Below are 18,785 nucleotides of genomic sequence, written 5' to 3'. Positions count from 1 at the left end.
CGTGGACTTCATCTGAGGCCAGGCACTGGCCTTTGTGGGGAAGGTTAGGAATCTGGTGAGCAGCCTGGCAGTCTAGACACCAAGCAAGGTCCTACTCCAGTGCTTCCATGCCCTGACCTCGGTGAGTCAGAGGACCATTGCCGCACTGAAATGGAGAAAAGAACCCTTGATAGGGTCCCTTGAGGTACTTGCCATAGGCTTGAGTTCCCTGACACACGCGGTAGGTACTTCATTAACTAAGACCTGTATGTAAAGACTACAGCGAGAAGCTAGGTCACAGTAAAGTCCTCCTGGCTACTTAGTGTTCAGTGTTTTTGCCTGGGAGTAATTGCGACCATGGTCCAAAGTGATCATATTGTAGGTCTGCCTGGAGAGCCAGCCACATCATGGCAGGGGTGTTAGCCAGGTATGTGCTTGGCATCTGGGTTGACCTGTAATCAACTGAGCCACCTGCTGTGGAGTCTTGGCAGGAGCCTCATCTGTAGTGAGGGCTGCTTTGGTACCTTCTCAGTCTTCCCAGAAGGGTCAACCCTATTGTGGCTTCCTATTGTCAGATTCCAAGTGAAAACTCCCATTTCTTCATTCAGAGATGTTCACTTTGTGTGGTTGAGATAAACAACTAAAAATGAAGAAAAGGCAGACCTGGAGTGTCTGCCTGGGTTCAGTTCCCAATACCGCTGATAAAGAAAAGGCTTCAAGTTGGCTCAAGCTTTCCAAGGCCAAAGTTCATGACTATTTGTCCACCTGTGCACTGGCAGAGAGGCAGCCAGGAAGTAGAGAAGAGGAGCAGGACTCCAGTACCCCCTTCAAGGATGCTCTCCAATAGCCTAACTTCACTAGACCCCAGCTCCGATAGGCTCCACTGCCTCGCTGAGGACCAGCCTTCAGGAGTCTTGTGAACACATTGAAGATGTAAACTATAATGAGATTATTTCTGTTTATTATTAAATGATATTTTAAAAAAATCTAAAAATGGTAATAACTCCTAGCTCCCCACCTACACAAGACCATCAAAGCTTTAACCCTGTTGTCATCAAGCCTTGGATGATCTCCAGCTGTGTCCCACAAATGGCAGGTAGCTGTCAGGTACTACAGCTTAAAAGGGTAGTAGGAGTTTGAATGTATTTCAAAAAGAAAAAGACTTCCTAGATTTGATCCCCAGTACCACAGTGGGGGAAAGTCCGGTTCTTTTGGGCTACAGCCGAATTTGCTGACTCCAATTGGTGTAAAGATGAGACAGGGTTTACAGTGTGAGGCTGTCCTTCACAGAAGCCAACAGGCAGCCTCTCAGCAGGACTGCAGTCGGAGACAGGGCCTGACCAAGGCCTACAGGGGGTTTTTCCTGACATCAATCATCCATGGGCTGGTTCTTCGGGGTTCCCACCGGGGCTTAGGCAAAGGTCCAAAGTTCCAGGAGAGACCCGCTTCACCCACGGATAGCACCCGCCCTCCTGGGGGTTCAGTTGTTTCACGGGCCCTCAGCTCCTCAGAGGAGCCCTGCTCGTTGCACAAGCTTGAGCGTTTCCATGTCAGGGGTAGTGGGGCATGGACCAAGTCCCTGCTCTCATCCCAGGCACGGGGCGCCCCCTCCAGAAGGGAGGGCTGCCAGAGAGCTTCAGGAGCTGCTGGGGGGAGCCCATCTTCATTTCCAAGGCCTTGTCTGTTTTCCAGGCAGAGGCTTCTCCTCTCCCCACCTGTTAGAACAGCATCTTTGTCAGACATGGAAGAAGACATAGATGTCCCCAAACCCAGTGGGGCAGACTCACAGGGCAGCACCAGTGTTTACCTCGGCTCTGGCCTGCTGTGTTTCCTGCCCCGAGCTTCTGTTTCAGCTCCTGGTTTATCCACATGTGTCGGCCCAGTTCCTTCTCCAGAGCTTGAATCCGGGCCTCATATTGCCTCTTGCTGTCTGCTAAGCCCTCGCCGAGGTGCTCTGGTGTGGAGAGACAGGATTAAGGAGTGAGGGCTGTGGGCAGGGCACCTTGGCCTAGAGGCAGTCAGAGCGCCAGCACTCCCCTGCCCTCACCTCGGCCCTGCTGGAGGAGCAGCTGCACGTTCTGCTCGTGCTCCTTCTGCTGCAGGGTCAGCTGGCGGTCCATCTCCAGGCGCTGCCGCTCCAGCGCCACCTCCAGCCAGTACACCAGCCGCTGCTGCTCCTCCAGCTGCATCTCGAGCTCCGAGAAGGCGATCTGTTGCTGGTGTTGCTCCTCTCGGAGTGTCACCACCTGTCCCCAGACCAGCCAGGCTCAGCCACTACACCATCGTCTTTCCCCGAGCAATCCTTAGCCAGTTGGTAAATGTGGTCCCCAGGAAATCACCGGGTCTTTCCTGCCTCTCACACAATACTATAGACAGTAAACTCCCAACACTCGGAGCTGGCTGTCCAGGTGGAACTTACCACAAACCTTTCCCCACCACAGAGTACACGGTGGAACTATGGGATTGCACCCAGACCAGGATTTCTCAACCAAAGAATAAGGCATTTGGGGCTGGGTGATTCCTGGTTGTGGGGCCTCCCTCCTCACCTCCCAAATATCAACCAAAAGTACCTCAAGACATATCCCTGGGGGGGGGGGGACAAAAAAAAAAACAGCCTCTCTTGAAATCCCATGAATGTGGGCCAGGGCCTTCAGACCAGAAGGGAGAGGAAACTGAGTCCTAGCTTCACTGAGATAACTTCAAAGAGACTGGAAAGTAAAGAGGACCCTGCCCTTGACTCCTCATCTGGGAGGAAGGGACAAACTTTTTGGAATTGCCAGCAGAGCCTCCAGCAACAAGCTAAAGGAAGCAGAAGCAAGGGTTTGTGCTGGTAATCCACCTTGTCAAAATACTTGCAGAGCAGAGCTCTGGTCTCCGAGGAGGAGAGGTAGCTGAGCTTGGCCATGAGATTCATCTCACACTGCGACAGCAAGGAGGCCGAAGCCCGCAGCACCCGCTGGCGGCATGTAATGGCCTCGTTCTTGTACTCAATGGCGGCGTCCAGGGCCTCGATGGCTTCATCCAGTTGGAATAGCGTCCTCTCCTCCTAAAGAAACAGGTGCATGCATGGAGGAGGGGTGCCAAGAGTCCCTATCAACAGAGCCCTGCCTGGGCAGATATAAAACAGCCAACGCATAGACACAGCTGAGCCTTCCGTGTCCCCTCTACCCGAGAATGTCTTGAACATAGCAGAAGTGCCCCTCACTGCAACAGCACCAGGGTCTGCCTGACCACAGCGTGACAGACACAATGCTGTGTGGCTGAGTTCTCAAGGGAAGCTACTTCTATTCCCTTCGGGAGAAGCTCGGGGAGCTCCAGAAAGCAGAGCTGCTGGGACTGCCTAAGACCCCAGACAACCGGGGATAAGCTTATGCAGTGCAGGCTTTCGCTGTTCGAAGGAAGAGCGTTTTGTATACAGCACAGCACAGTTGTCTAGTTCTGCTGGAAGGGAGCTGAGACTCAAGTCCATGGGGTCCCACATCCATCAAGGGGGCCCAAGGGACAATCTCACTCCACCTTACGAGGCTTAGCACACACTAGGGCACTTGTGTCCTAAAGCAGCAGGGCCAGCCCTGACAAGCCAGGGAAGGAGGTAGAGGGTGGCAGAAGGACTGGTGGACAAGGGATTGATCAGAGAGCTGAAGCATAGGGACAGTGCTGGGTGGCCACCCAGTGGCCATACCTCGGGTGACAGCAGGCTTCCTTGCCTCAGCTTGCTGTCAATCTCTAGGCGTTGCTTCAGCAGCAAGTCCTTCTCCTGGCGCAGGGTGTCTATCTCCCCACGGATCTGCTGCTGGTTCTGGGCGCTGCCTTGCCGCAGCTGCCCGCTCTTCTCAGACAGCTCCTTCTCCAGGTGTTCCAGACGGCTGGACACGCGCACGATGTCCTCGTTTAGGGCCTGAGGCAGCACCACCAGTGATCAGAGAAGGAGCAGGCACTGTCCTCACAGAGGACACAGAAAGGGCCTGGCTGGCTCACTAGGTGCTAGGAAGGATGTGGGTCCTTCCCTGCCCTACCTGTAACCCTGATGCTCACTTAGGGAGCAGGGCCCTTCAGGGTCGTCTGTGGGGGAGATGGCCCAGAGGATTGTGCAAGCAGAGAGAAAAGACTAGTATCAAGAAGCTGCTGTGCAGGAGGCTATCGGTGAGACTTGGCTGGAGAGTATGGGACTATGGGAAATTGACCCTTCCTGGAGGCTCGCTCATGTGGGAGGAAGCAAGGGTAACTGTGTCCAAGGGATGTTAGAGATCACCTAATGACCCCTAAGCCTCTCAGATCTCTTGTATTCGATGATGGCAAGGACAGGAACCCTAGTTTGAGTGTCCATAACCCTTCAGGAATCTGGCTTTGACCCAAGCACCTGGATTAGAATAGGCCTGGATTTGGGTGTGACATAATCCCACTGAATTCTCTTGGCCACATTCTGATCCCTTCTGACAGAAGAACAAGGTGGCTCAGCAGCTGGACTTCCTATTAAGGAGGAGGTAACCAAGGCAGATACAGATGGACCCACAGCCTGCCTCCCCCAAAGCTGGAATCTATTTGGCCATACCATTTCCTACACCTGTTCCTCATTTTGCCCACGTGGGTACCAAAAAGCTGTTTGCAAAACGTGAAGTGGACTATGGGATGGGCACTACTGTCCCATATGCTAGTTCCTGTATCATAAACAGCCTAAAGCCTTGGGATTCTTGGGAACCCATAGGATACACCCCAGAGGGCAAAGCTTCCCCTGTCTTACCTGGCAAGACCATCACTTCGAAAAACTTCACCCACCTACACACTGCCCTTATAGGGCCTCACCTGGCCAGGAATCTTGTGGCGGGGGTGGGGGGTGGAGGTGGGGGCTCACCTGGCTGGATCTCAGGCGCTTGCTCTCTAAGCCGGTCTTCTCCTGTATCAGGGCCTCCTTCTTGGCCAGGATGACCTCCCGCTTGTGGAGCTCTTGCCCTAACTCCTCCAGTGCCCGCCGCTGCTGCAGCACCTTTTCCATCTCCTGGTCCAGCCACTTCTTCTGCTCCTCGATCTTCTGAGGGACCGTGGGGGAGGCGGGGATCTCAGTACCCACCTGGAGCTGGAGCCACTACCCAAGCAGCAGGTCCCACAGGAAATCCCCAGTGTACAGTGGCAAGGAGCAGGTTCCCCGCCAATCTCACGGGGACACGGGCTCAGCCCAGTCGCACCTGCTGCTGCTCCAGGCTGACCACGGAGCCATTGCTGCCACTGCGCCTCTTCCTCTGGAAGGCTGCAATCTCTTCCGTCTTGATTTTCAGGATCTTTTGCTGTTGTTCATGCTTCAGCTCGAGTTCCTGGGGGGAGGAAGCCCGGTGAGGAGAGGGAGAAGCACGGTGGGGAGAAAGCCTGCTGGAAAGGCCATGTCTTGTGCTCATAGCCTCAGGTTTCCTATAAGCTCTTGACGGACCCCTCTCAGAGAACCTCCAGTAGCCTGTTTCTAAGATGGTGTAGCTGTGAGTAGTGGGAACCCTCACCCACCCGGCCAGCCAGAGCCTGACCTTGACACGATGCTGCCGCTTGTTCATCTCTGTCTCCAGACGTCGCTTCTGCTCGGTCTCCTCCCGGAGCCGCCTCTGAAGCTGCCCCTGCTGTCGCCGCATGAGCTGCACGTTCCTCTCCAGCTCCTGGAGCCGGGCCTCGCTTTGAGCCGAGAGTGACACCAGCCGCTCAGTCGCCTGCTTCTTCTCCTTCAGAACCTGGGACCCACAGAGCAGCCACAGGACTAGGCACGGCACAGTGCTTAGCATTTAGCAAGGGTGGGCAGGGTCAACAGGTGGGTGAACAGGAGGACACGAGGAAGGAGGGAAAGGTAGGTGGACAGGTAATGACAGCGGAATACTAATAACGTAGCTACTACAACTTCTGCTGTTCTTTGGGTGAATTGTGCTAGGTGCTCGGTACATAGTAACTGATCTAACAGACTAATGATAAAGTCTGCCTTCTGGGCTGGGGAAATAGTTCAGTGGGTAAAGATGCTTGCTGCCAAGCCCCGTGACTGACTTGAGTTTGATCCCTGGGACCCAGACAGTGGAAGGAGAAAGCCAACTCCTAAAAGGTGTTCTCTGAACTACACACATACACACACTGTGACACCCTTACACATACACACAAAAATAAAGAAAGAAAATTGGTGTGACCATCACCACTTTATAGATTAGGAAACAAGCACAGAGAGGGAGGTTAGGGGAGTTGATCAAGAACCTACACCCAAGCCGGGCGATGGTGGCGCACGCCTTTAATCCCAGCACTCGGGAGGCAGAGGTAGGCGGATCTCTGTGAGTTCGAGACCAGCCTGGTCTACAGAGCTAGTTCCAGGACAGGCTCCAAAGCCACAGAGAAACCCTGTCTCGAAAAACCAAAAAAAAAAAAAAAAGAACCTACACCCAGGGACTGGAGAGATTCAGGGGTTAAGAGCACTTGCTGGAACCCTGGGTTGGGTTCCCAGCACCTCCATGGGCTCACAACGATCAGTAACTCCACTTCCAGAGAATTGATCAGTAACTCCACGTCCAGAGGATCTGATGCCCTCTTCTGGCTTCTACAGGTACAAGCACACATGTGTTACACATCTATTAATTCAGGCAAAACACTCATACACATAAAAATAAGTAACTCTTTGATCCCAGCACTTGGGAGGCAGAGACAGGCAGATCTCTGTGAGTTAGAGGCCAGCCTGGTCTACAATCTCAATTCCAGGACAGGCGGGGTAACACAAACACTGTCTCAAAAAACAAACAAACAAAAAGAGGCAGGTTTTAAAGCCAGGCGGGTTCCAGAGCCCCTATTCTCAGCCATTCTACCAGATCACCTCTTGGGCTGGAACTGAGAAAAGAAGGAAAGAGGGAAGTGGAGAAAGGGTAGATGGGTAGGTGGAGAGGCAGCTGGGGTCGTCTGAAGAGAAAAGCTAGGACGGACTGGGCTGCGGGCTGAGCTGTCTTCCCCCACACTCTGAATGGGATGGTATTCAGACATGGAACGGCCTTTCAAGAAGTAAGTGGAGGCCTGAGGGTGACCCTAAACTAGCATCCAGGCATTCGATAAAAGAGGAAGAAACACCAAGAGCCCAGGGGCACAGGAAGGCAGACACACAGACAGAGAGGACCGCTATCCACAAGCCTCAGGAGGCCTTGGACAGGCCAGACCTGTGGAGGCCTTGAACTTGGATGTCCAGCCTCTAGTGTGAGAATCCGCTCTCGCAGCACTAGCGAATGAATAAAAACTGCACGAGCTGCTCAAGGGGATGATGTGAAAGACGGGCACACACAGCTATGTGAGCAGTCATCTGGCGGAAGGCTAAACCCGGCCTTGGGGACAGTGCTCGGTCTGGGCAATCTTCTGTAATACTCAAGGCCTTAGGTTCCTTCCCAGAAAAAAAGCAAGCAAGCTAAATTAATGAGGGTCAGGTGGACACACACACTGACCAACAGGAAAGACAGGACTGAAGAGCAAGCTGGGATGCATGCACAGACAGCGTTGTGGGCTAAAGGACATTCTCTTTAGACAGCCGCCCTTCCTTGTTCGCTAGGCAGCACCCACCTCTCTATTCCTGTCGTGTGGAAAGCTAAGCTTATTACAACTTACCTGTGGCACCAGCCTAGGGGCCAGGAGGAGTAATTGCCGCCAGCAAGGGCTGATGGCAAGGATCTCAGTACATACAGATTCCAGGCCCACAAGCCTGTTCCCAGAGACCCCCCCCAGCTGGGGAACCCCAACACTGACCTGCACCTGGTTTTGGGCTGCAGCCACTCTCTTGCGGAATTCCTGAAGCCTGGACCGCTCGCTGGCATCCTGGGGCTCCCTGCCCTCCAGCTCACGAAGCTGCCTCTGCCCTTCGTACAACTCCGCCCGGACACGCTCGGCCTCCTGCTCCAGCTCCCGGATGCGCTGGCTGTGCTGGCGGTTCAGGGCCTGCGCTGCCTTCCCTGGAAGAAAGCGGGTCCCAGACGGTGGCACAGGCGTCTAGACCCCTTTCCAGAGTATTGTTTCCCGGGCTGGAACACTACATGGGTTTCTTCAAGCCCTCACGCCAGCCTTTCTTTAATCCATTCGCTAAATCACACCCCCCCACACACAAACCCTGCCTCTAATCCTAGCTGACCAAAACTCTTGACGTTCACCAGGTTGGCCTTGAACTCCGATCCACCTGCTTCTGCCTCCCGAGTGCTGGAATTAAATACATGCACCACCCCTTCCAGCCCCCTACTCAATTTTTAAATGAGTTTTGCTCACAGAAGTGACCCAAATGAGCAAGTTTTATCTTTATCTAATGCTTGACAAAAATCAATATATACCCTGAAACTGCATATATCTCTAGCTTCAATCTGCAAGAAATATGAAGGACAGCGGAAAAACACCCCTGCTTGGAGTGAACAGACACACTCTGGCAGGATGACTCAGAGCTGAGAGAAGGGGGACCTCAGAAGCCCACGAAGCCAGCCAAGCCTGCTCAGGGCCCAGGTATGGAAGGCCAACTCAAGCCAATGAGGCTGAACAACACCTCTGGGTCACCAGGAGACAGTGCCTGGTACTAATGGGAACAGGAGTTTCTAATGTGGAGGAGAGCCTGCAGCTTCACCCCCGACACTGCACAAAATACACAAGCCAGCCTGTAATCCCAAGTGCTGGCTATACAACACCTTTAAGGCCAACTGGGGCTACATAAAACCATCTAAGAAAAGGAGAGAAAACGACAGGGGCATGGCGGTTAGTCAGGAAAAGGTCCAAGTTTTTTTGTTTTGTTTTGTTTTTTGTGAGGCCATTGTAAGTAGAAAAGTAAAAGGGTACAGTAGCTGGAATTTGTTTCAAAATCTTTCAGCAAAGAAATGGGCCCAGAGCTGGGCGGGGGGGGGGGGGGGCGCACCCTCAGTGACGGCTAATTCTGAATGATAACCTCTGGACTGTTCTTTCTTCACTGTCTGTTTGAAAGTTAGAAAAGGGAATTTCTAATAAATTCACAGCTAAGACATTCAGACCTGGGCAGTGGTGACGCACACCTTTAATAAAGATGTCTACCACCAAGCCTAATTACCTACATTTGATCCCCAGGCCAAATGGCGGAAGGAGAAAACTACGCCTGTAAATTACCCTCTGACCTTGACAGGGGCACTGTGGCACGTGAACACACACACACACACACACACGCGCGCGCGCGCGCGGCAGAGGGGATAGAGAATAAATAAAAATGTTTTTAAAAAATTTTTTGAAAACCTGTCAAATGGCTACCACTTAAAATTATCCCCTGTTCCTCAGCTCATTACCAGTATCTGATGTGGCCCATCTGGAGGGAGTGGGTTCTCATTTATACTGTGTGACGAGGACCGAGCGTTACTGGTCTCGGCACCTCCAACACAGCAGGTCAGGAAGTAAGGGGCTCTGTTTACTGAGGGCTAGTCAAGACACGCCACCAGAGTGGCATCATTTCACCGTCACAGCCACCCTATGAAACAGGTTCAGGCATCACTCCCTTCAGGCAAGAGGAAGCAGAGGGGTTATGATACCTGCTGAAGGCCACACAGCTAGAAGAAACTGAGTTGGGTCTCAGACCTAGGTCCTGCAGCCTGTGCTGATAACGGGGACGCTGCCAAACCCTCTCCAAAGCAGCATAGGAAGAATGCCGGGCGAATGGGGACCATCCCAAGGAGGAACCACCCCAATGCCACCACTCACCTGTGCGGACCAGCTCACCAATGAGCTCCTCCTTCATCCGGATGTTGATGGCCAGTTCCCGGATCTTCTGCTGGGCCTGAGCCAGCCGCCACTCCGAGGCCATGGCAGCTGAAGCCTGGCGGGGCTGGACTGGGACCTTGCTGCCACCAACTGCTACGACATGCAGACTGTTAGGGGGAGCACCCTGACTAAGAGTGGAGGAGGCAGAAGGGTGGCATGGAGGGGTTCCTGGGTGAGTAGAGACGGAAAGAGGACCCTCTCTGTTCTCCATCCAGCTTACCATGGGGAGCGGGGTTGGCAGGAGCTGACTCTTCTAAGCAGACCTCGGGGCCCTTCCTGTCAGGTGGGCTCCCCGGCCGGACCCCTGCCCTCTGGCTCCAGTTGCTGATCCCATTTCTGGAAGGCAGAAGCAGAAGTCAGTATCATTCCCCAGCTCCAAACCCAGCCTAGCTACTACCTCTTAGGCCGGGGGGGGGGGGGGGGAGCCTCTGGACCCTCCAACCCTCAGGATCAGGATGAGGCAGAAGCCAGAAGTCAGGAGCAGAGCTTAGAAGATGCCAAGGATCACCTTGGAAACTGAGCCGCAGGAGGCCTGGGCACTTCCTCTCACAGGCACCCCAGTGAAGTCTTCCCAACCAGAGCTCGCAGTCCCCCAAGGGCTGGTGAACATGAGACAGGCAAGCGCCTTCCTATCATGTGAGAGGCCTTCACACCACCACTGGGAGAAGGACCAGGAGTCTCCCACAGCCCAGCGCAGCCCTGAGCGGATCCTGGGCATCCACACACTGGGTCTCCCTCACCTGCGAAGGTGTAAGGTCCGCCTGGGTGACTCCTCTTCTTCCTCCTCCTCTTCTTCCTCCTCCTCCCCTTCTTCCTCTGAGGTACTGGAAGAGCTACTTCCCAGCTTGTCCGCTTGGGCCAGCACCTCCGCCTTGACCTCCCTGCCGTTTGCCACCTGCTAGGGGAACATTAGGGACTCAGATTGAGAATATTTGTGGGGCATCCTCCTAACCATCTCCCTCCCAAGGCTGTTGCTGGGGTGTGTCCAGCCATGCACACCCTCCTCTCCTCAACTTCCTCTGCCCTGTCTTCACCCTCCAGATCTGTCAAGGGACACACTGGGAAGCAATCTCGTCCTCAAGTAAGGATGTGACCCCCCCCAGCATCTGGGTCTCCTCGGGTGACAACCTGCCCTTTCTAGTAGGCAGCTCATGTGAACCTAAGCCCTTTCTCACCACTGACGCCCCGCCAGAATGACGGGTACCTGACATACTCCCATCCAGCCCGAGCCCTCTACAACCGCAGAGCTGAGATGAGCTGGAGTGCTGAAGAGCACAGGATTCAATCAACTTTATTCAAAAGACCCCAAGCTGCAGAACCTACGGGCAGGGGACCAAGCCTTGGGGAGACAGAGCAGAGCTTGTGGAGGAGTGAGCCTGCAAAGAGCCACCCGCAGACGTTAAGAGTTCCATCCTCAGGTGTACAAGGTGCCACCTTGCCGTCGCCAGTCTCCTCCCTCCAGCGGTCTCAAGATGCTCACTGGCCCTGTCCACTTCTGAGAGGCCCCACAGTCTCTTGTATTCTGGCCCTTTCTCTCGGGATGCTTAAAATAGGGATTTTATAACTCACAGCTGGTCCCATGGAGACACGAACAAGGGACACATGCCCCAGTGTTGCCCTGACCCTGCTCCAAGCCTTGACGTCTCCTCACCTGCTCAGAGCTAACTTCTCCAGGAAGACAAGTGGGGGACACCATGCCCAGCATGTTAGTGTGAATACCCCCCAGGGGGGCTGTGTGAGGTCGAGGCACAAAGGACCCAGGAGGCAAGCCCTGCAGGAGCCCTGGTGCTCCCCAACCAGGCCGTGCCAGCTCCAGCCGGAGCCGCAGTTCCACCATCTCCTCCTGTTGCTCTCGCAGGCGGTCACTCTGCAAGACAGTCCAGGGGACATGGATGCCAAGGGATATTTGCTGACCAGCATAAAACCCAATCGGAACATCTCACCTTCTGGGATGAAACTGAGCCGTTTGAGTACCACTGACCCCATCTGGATCCCATTCTGTCTGAATAACATACTAACTACACTGGGTGACTCAAGCTCCCATGTCCAGTGCCCATCACATTCCCACCACGCCTGCATGCCTCCCCTGCCCCCGACTGGAGAGCCCAGCATAATGCTGACCTGATGAGCAGACTCCCAGATAACACCCTGCTGCCCTCATGCAAGGGCTGAGGTGCCAGGCAGTCAGCACACTCCCTTCTCTGTTTTGCCCTCACCCCCATGTGTCTGTCTATGCCGGGCACCTCCCATCTCTACAGATCCCTTCACCAGCATCCCCTGCCCCAGTTCCCCATTCAAACAAACTCCCTTCCACTCTGGGAAACTCTCCCTCCCTCCTGCAGGAAGAGCATCCTACCTGCAGTTTGTACTGCTCCATGGCATCCTCCAAAGCTGCCAGGAAGTCTCGATTCTCCTCCTCCAGCCGGGCCACCTGGTTCTGCAGGCTCAACAGCTGCTGGGCCCCCTCGTCTCCCTATCCGGCAAGGAAAAAAGCTTTAGGCTAAGATGGGACCTGCTAAGGCACTGGGACACCCCAACTCTTTCTCTGCCCTGCCCCCAGCTCACCCAGTCCTACTCTCCACTTTGTTCTGAGAGCTGCCTTGCAAGGGGTGCTCCTGGCCCATCTAGCCTTACGTTCTCTCTGTATGCCATTTGAGCCATCTCCCGCCATTATTAATAATGCTTTAAATTTTGCTTATTATTAATAGCACTTTAGTTTTGAGCTAGGGTATTTCTATATAGCCCAGGCTAGCCTGGAATTCGTGATCATCATGTTTCCTCTTTCACGGGGTTGGAATTAGAGATGTGGTCACTATTCCCACAGATCACGTTTTTATTTATGTTATATTATTAAGAACACCTCGGTCTTTACTAGTGTGCTTGGTACCTGTTACACCTTCCGATCTTATAATATCCTTGTTTAACAGATCCAGAAGCTAAATAAAGTTAAGGAAGTGACAATGAACCCCGAATATACTGTTAACAGGCAGGACCGCCCAGCAAGGACCCTCTTCCCTCGATCCCTACCCCGAGCCCACCCCAGGGCCACCTTTCTCCCGCTGTTCCCCTGCGCCGTCTGGTCCTCGGCTGGAGCGCTCTCGATGCCGCTGTCGGGCCCAGAGGCAGAGCTCAGGGCGCTGCGCTCGCCTTCCACAGCGCACAGCCAGTCCCGCACCTTGCGGGCAGCAGCGCCCGGCAGCCCAGGCTCTGCTTGCAGTTCTCGCAGGAGGCTGTAGGCGGCGCTGGTGCGGGCCCGGCAGCGCGCGCACTCGGCGCCCAGGCCGGCAGCCGCTACGGTGGAGCCCCCTACAGGGCCGGGCACGCGCCGGCCGCGGTGGATGATGCGCGTCTCCGAGCGGTGTCGCGGCGGCCCGCGCGCGACCCCCGCCTGCTCTTCGGGGGCGCGCTCGGCCTCGGGCCGCCAGTTGACTGTGGCGCGATTGCGGATGTTCTGGGCTCGGCTGGCGTAGTTGAGGGTGTTGAGAGTTTCGTCGAAGTCGGACGAGGAGGGGCTGACGCAGGCGATCATCACCGTCTTGGCGTTCCCTCCCAGGGAGTCTTTGAGGATCCTAGCGGCCAGAGGACGATGAGCATAAGCGGCTGAGCTCTTGTGAATACTTACCTGGGATCAGGTGACAAAGCCACCCTTCCTGGAGGGCTCCATGACCCCAACCGAGCCCAGAGAGATGGGCCAGCTCACCGGGTGATCTTGGAGTCTCGGTAGGGAATGTGGCTGCCGCGGCGCTGAGGGTCCCCTAGAGCGCTGATGACATTGCCGAGCGCTAGCAGGGTGCTGTTAATCTGGATGCTCTCCTTGAGCCGTTCGCCGGTGCTGCCGGTCTTGAGTACCCTCTCAGAGCCTGCTAGGTCCACGAAGTGGAATTTGGAGACCAGCAGGTGGCCGCCGGCGGGTCGAGGCAAACGGCTGGGAGCCCGTCCCCGCTGCTCCAGGGTCACAGTGAAGACCGTGTGTGAGCGGCTGGAGAGCCGGTTGAAGTGGGTGGCGCCTGTGTGGCGCGCAGCGTTGCCCATCTCCAGGAGGCTCAGCACCTCATCCAAGCCTTCCACGTCCACTTCTTTCACCCCGCACAGCACTGTAGACACAGAAGACTGTGAGCGGCTCTCCTACAGACAGCCAGAAGACAAGCACAACAGTCCAGGACTTCTACCTGTTCTTCCTCCCCCAGAAGCACCCACTCATGCCAAGGGTCCCAGCTTTCCCACACTTAACCTTAGTGCTTCTCACTCTGGACACAGAAGCATATATTCAACTCACTGGAGGCAGGGGGAAAAAAAGCATCCAGGGTCTGGATGGTGTTTTCCTTCATGGAATGTCTCTCCCACACAGGTAAGCCAGCCCACTGTCAGAGCAGCCTGAGGTTTTCCTTGCCACAGGCCTCACTCCCAGTCCCCAAGATTTCTCACCAACATTTCCCCGCTCATCTTCCCGAAGCTGGATGTCCCGGCTGGCAGTGCCCACTTCTAGCAGGTCTCGGAACTCCTCCTTGTACACTTCCAGGTAGGACACGTGCACCAGGCAGTCCAGCAGGTCATTCTCATCAATGAGCTTGAAGGCCTCGGCCATGGCCCTTGGGATGATGCCCTGCTCATCTTCATGCAGGGAGGCTAGGGAGATAGCACAGAGTCTCCCGCTGCCATCCGCCCAGCTAAACCTGGCCCAAGTATCCTACACCCCACCATCGGCTTGAGAATGGGGCTGCAGCATGGAGAAGACAATGACAGGGACCAAGAAGGACAGACAGCCTCTGGTAGGCGGTGCTCCAGGACGGCTAAACAGAACTAGGGAATTCGAGCAACCGCTCATGGTTTCATCAGCCCCAACAGATATCAGATACCCTGGGACCAGTAAGTCACTAGCATGGCCCATGCACAGCTAACTAAAGGGCTCTTAGTTTGCTTCAAGGAAGTAGAGTGTTCATTCTAAGATCCCATATGAAGTTTGCTTAAATATATTCACAGCAGAATGCCAGGAAGTTACTAAATAAAAAGGAGATTGAAAGACTAGGGTTGTGGCTTAGTGGTAGAGAGCACTTGCTCACATGTGAGACCCCAAGTTCAATACACAGCAATACACACACACGACTGAATAATATTTAACGATAAATATTCATCACACACACACACACACACTCACATACACATACATCTATGGTCTTTATCACTATCCCAATTCAAAGTAAATAGTTCCACATATCAGGGTCAGGAACTAAAATACTATTTTGTGGCCAGAAAATTCAGATGCTGCCAGGTGTGGTATTGCATAAGCCATGAACATTTACCATGAAATATTATTCATCTGAGTGTAGGCGTCCCCATATGTGGTGTTGAGGATCAAAGTCATGACCTCAAACATGACAGCAACTCTACCAGTGAGCTACTACAACTGCAGCCCTATGGCATATTATTAAGAAAATAAAACAGGCTAGAAAAGAATAAGTATAAAATAATGCCATGTTTAGCTGGGCATTGCGGCACACGCCTTTGATCCCAACACTTAGGAAGAAGAGGCAAGTGGATCCCTGAGTTCTGGGCCAGCCTGGTCTATGGAGTAAGTTCCAGGACAGTGAGGACTACACAGAGACTACACAGTTTTGTCTCGAAAGATGAAAAATAAATAAAAAATAAATAAATTCATGTTTAAAGAATAACTATTTTCACAGAGAAAATGCTCAAAGAGGCAATTATCAAACATGCTATTTTGTATTTTTCTGCATTTTCTTCATATAATAAATGATTATACCTTTGTAATACTATGGTCTGCTTCTTATGTCTCCCCTAAACTCATGTGTTAAAATCCCCACCCCTACTGTGATAATATCAGGAAACAGGTTGACTAACTCATGAGTTGGAGCGCTCATGAATTAAATGAGTGTGTAGAAAAACAAGTACACGGTGCTGGAGAGGTTGCTGAGGGGTTAAGGTCACTTACTACTTTTGCAGAAGACCAGGATTTGGTTTCCAGCACCCACATGGTGGCTCACAACCACCTGTTATTCTAATTCCAGGGGATCTGGTACCCTGTTCTGGCCTCTGAAGACACCAAGCATACATATAGTGCACATACATACATACAGGCAAAACATTCATACACATAAAAAGAAATCATTTAAAAAAAGGCTTTGAGCATGGTATGGTAGTGCATGTCTATAATTTCCTAGCACTTGGGAAACTGAGGCAGAAAATTGATAGTTTGAAGTCTGCCTACACTATGCAGTGAATTCCAGACCAGCCTCAGATACATCAAGACTCTGCCACAAAAGACAAGAGAAAATAGTTCATGCTACTTAGAAGGAGGAATTCCTCCCATTGGAACTGGCCCCAAGAATCTTCCCCGGATGCAGAGGCTCCAATCTCAACTGCTTTGACTAAAACACAGATTCCTAGACCTTGGTAGCCCTGAGACACGCCAACTTGCCTTGTCCCTCCTATGTTACGATTCCAAAACCCATCTTATCTCATCTCAAGAAAGACACCCACCCACAACTCCACCCACACTTCCTGCCTTTCCTAGTAGCTGGCATGGCTGGTCCCACTATGGAGTGCTGATCTCTGTCTAGGAAATCTTCATTCCCTCCTCAGCATGTCACCTTCCGGGGGGGGGGGGGCAGAAATTCAGGAAGACCTTGAGGCCCCTCAAAGTGGTCAAATGGGCACAATACGGGTCACTCACCCACACTGGCCTCCCCCATGGTATACGTCTTCCCGGAGCCTGTCTGACCATAGGCAAAGACGGTGGCATTGAAGCCCTCAAAGAAAGCCTCGAGAAGGGGCTGGACGCAAGCCTGGTACACAGCCTCTTGTCCGGTGTCCTCTCCCAGTACCACATGGAAGCCAAAGTGGCGGTCACGCCCCAGGGTGATTCGACCATGCTCCGGCTCCACCTGCAGGCAACTCTGATGGCCATGCAGCAGCTCCTTGGGCAGCAGTGGGCGAACTCGAAGGGCCACCCTCACTGGGGCTTCCTCAGCTCCAGACAGCTTCTGGGCCTCCAGCCCCATGTTGAAGGAGGGCAGCTCTTGGATCTATAGAGAAGAGGAAAGGCCCTTGCCATCAGGACCAGACCACACAGCTGTAGACCTTGGGTAGACTGGAGTGGGGTGCTCAAAGTTGAGAGCCTCTGCTCGACCTGGCACCCATCTGCCACACAAACGGTGATACCATCTTAACACAGTAACTTCTCTTGACATCCTCCACCGGCAAAAAAAAAAAAAAAAAAAAGGCCCCACCACTTCGCACCCCGGGGTTTAGTGTTCCAGTGGACCCCTTCCCCTGTGACCTCATCTCGAACCACACACAGGGCACCACACCAGGGAACTCTTTCACCTTGATACCCACTAGGCTTCACACAGTCCACCACTGTCCATCTCCGAGACTGCTCGACGCCTGCCCGTTTCTTCAAAGAAGCCATCGGATCCTTCAAGGTAAGTTCCCATCACTAAGTTCTGCTAAATCCATCTCCTAAACACCTCAAGATCTATCCTAATCCTGTTTTGCTACGGACATCCTGAAGGGATGATTTTTGTCAGCCTTCTGAGTCTCAAGTCTCCCTGCCCTCTCCAAACCCACAGTCTGGGGCAACTTTCAAAAATGCAATCACAGCAACCTCCTTTTTATATACACCACCACCAACAATAAAGGAAGCTTAGAACAGAAACCCCACTTTCCCCGTCTCCTGGACAACCGTGCCTCTCCTCGCCTCTCAGGTCAGCAATCTCTGTGTTACCACCCACGCTTGAGCTGGACCCACTTTTTGCACAGGGCCAGGGAAACTGCTCTTTTCCGTGCCCACCACCACCATAGACAGACCTTTGAGCTGCCCACATCAGACACTGACCACATAGATGCAACTGCCAGATTCGCCTTCCAGATGGAAAGCGAGAACCCTCTCTGTTTTGAATCCTATCGCCAGCACCCAGCACAGAGTACAACACTACCCAGTAATCCGTGATGACCCACCCCCCGAGCTCCATCCCCCTTCCTCATCACATTCCTTAGTCACCAGTACCCCCACACTGCACTTTGTTGTTTTGTTATTTACTGTTTAGTCTCGCTACATGTATAACCGCTCATTCATTCGGTCCGGGTACACATAGGTAACACTGTCTGGCGGTGTGATAACACTCCAGGTAAGGCTCTGAAGCTTAGACCTGGCTTCTCCATCCCCACAATCAACGCCCCGAGCCTCAAAGGAGTCCTGACAACTCCACCCGCGCGATCGACCACTGGGAACAGGCCCTCCCGGAAAGTTTGCAAAAGCAATTACAAACACGGACCCTCGCAGGCTGCTCCTCCTGGCCAGGCCGGCCCAGTGAGGAGCTCCGGGCAGGCTGGAGAGCACCGATGAGGCGCTGCTCAGGCGCCTCCCGGGTGCGCCCCGCCTCGCCCTCCACCCTCTCCTGACCCACACCCACCTGCCAGGGTGCGAGCGCAGTCCCGGGACCTGCGGTCGTGCTCGGCGCCCCGGCGCGGCGCGCTCCGATGCCGTCATCGGGACCCCCGCCCCCCAAACATCCCTCCCTTCACCCTCAACTCCGCCTGCCCTGGCGCTCGGGGGCGGAGGCGCTAGCTGGGCGCCTCCAAGTCGGCCCGCAGACAGGGCGGGGCGGGCCCTCGGCTGGGGGAGGGGCGGGCCTAGGCCAGAGGGGGCGGGCCTGGAGAAGCAGCCGGTGGCGTCTCTTCGACTCTCCGAAGTCTCCGAAATCCACACTAGGCATCTGTCCTTCACTTAGAGACTCACTTCTTTCTTTCTGCTCCCAGCGTTAAGCCATCCTCCTCATTAAAAACAAAACAACAAAAGCAAAAGCCCACCTTTCTTCAATTCTAAAACTAACTTTGTCACATTTTAAAATTTCTGAGATCAAAATGCATTTTACAGTCACTGTCAAAGGACACATATCATCGAGAGAGGTGATACAGGTGTGGCCATCTTAGTGACCTCAGAGGGATTGAAAACACCATGCATTGTCGAATGTTTAATCCAGAACTGGAATCCAAACGGGATGGGAGCCACAAGCCTGCAATCCAAGCGCTCTGAGGGATTCCTA

At 53.7% G+C, this 18,785-nt stretch overlaps 1 protein-coding gene across 4 annotated transcripts; it reads right to left on the bottom strand.

Annotated features, from left to right (window-relative positions):
- Positions 1-3: 3 nt before the first annotated feature.
- Kif7 (kinesin family member 7) lies at positions 4-18,245 on the bottom strand. 4 transcript variants are annotated; one of them, XM_041656867.1, is made up of 19 exons: positions 18,153-18,245; positions 16,412-16,763; positions 14,146-14,346; positions 13,421-13,814; positions 12,770-13,289; positions 12,077-12,193; positions 11,372-11,587; positions 10,461-10,618; positions 9,941-10,056; positions 9,661-9,813; positions 7,714-7,916; positions 5,493-5,690; positions 5,163-5,288; positions 4,832-5,005; positions 3,662-3,877; positions 2,819-3,025; positions 2,027-2,225; positions 1,787-1,933; positions 4-1,694 (listed from the first exon to the last, which is right to left on the bottom strand). In XM_041656867.1, exons 2-19 carry the CDS (start codon positions 16,737-16,739, stop codon positions 1,327-1,329), a joined length of 4,041 nt encoding a protein of 1,346 aa, XP_041512801.1. In that variant the 5' UTR covers positions 16,740-16,763; positions 18,153-18,245; the 3' UTR covers positions 4-1,326. The 4 variants fall into 4 exon arrangements, with proteins under 4 accessions (XP_041512801.1, XP_041512795.1, XP_041512813.1 ...); XM_041656861.1 differs by having other exon boundaries at positions 5-1,694; positions 4,832-5,008; XM_041656879.1 differs by having other exon boundaries at positions 6-1,694; positions 4,832-5,008; positions 9,661-9,810.
- Positions 18,246-18,785: the final 540 nt, after the last annotated feature.

The sequence above is a fragment of the Microtus oregoni genome, unplaced genomic scaffold, assembly GCF_018167655.1.
Source record: "Microtus oregoni isolate MIOR12 unplaced genomic scaffold, Mior012 000000F_ref0000247, whole genome shotgun sequence".
In the NCBI taxonomy this organism is placed as follows: domain Eukaryota; kingdom Metazoa; phylum Chordata; class Mammalia; order Rodentia; family Cricetidae; genus Microtus; species Microtus oregoni.
Note: the sequence above shows the minus strand (reverse complement) of the source record. Positions and strands in the feature narration are given on the sequence as shown.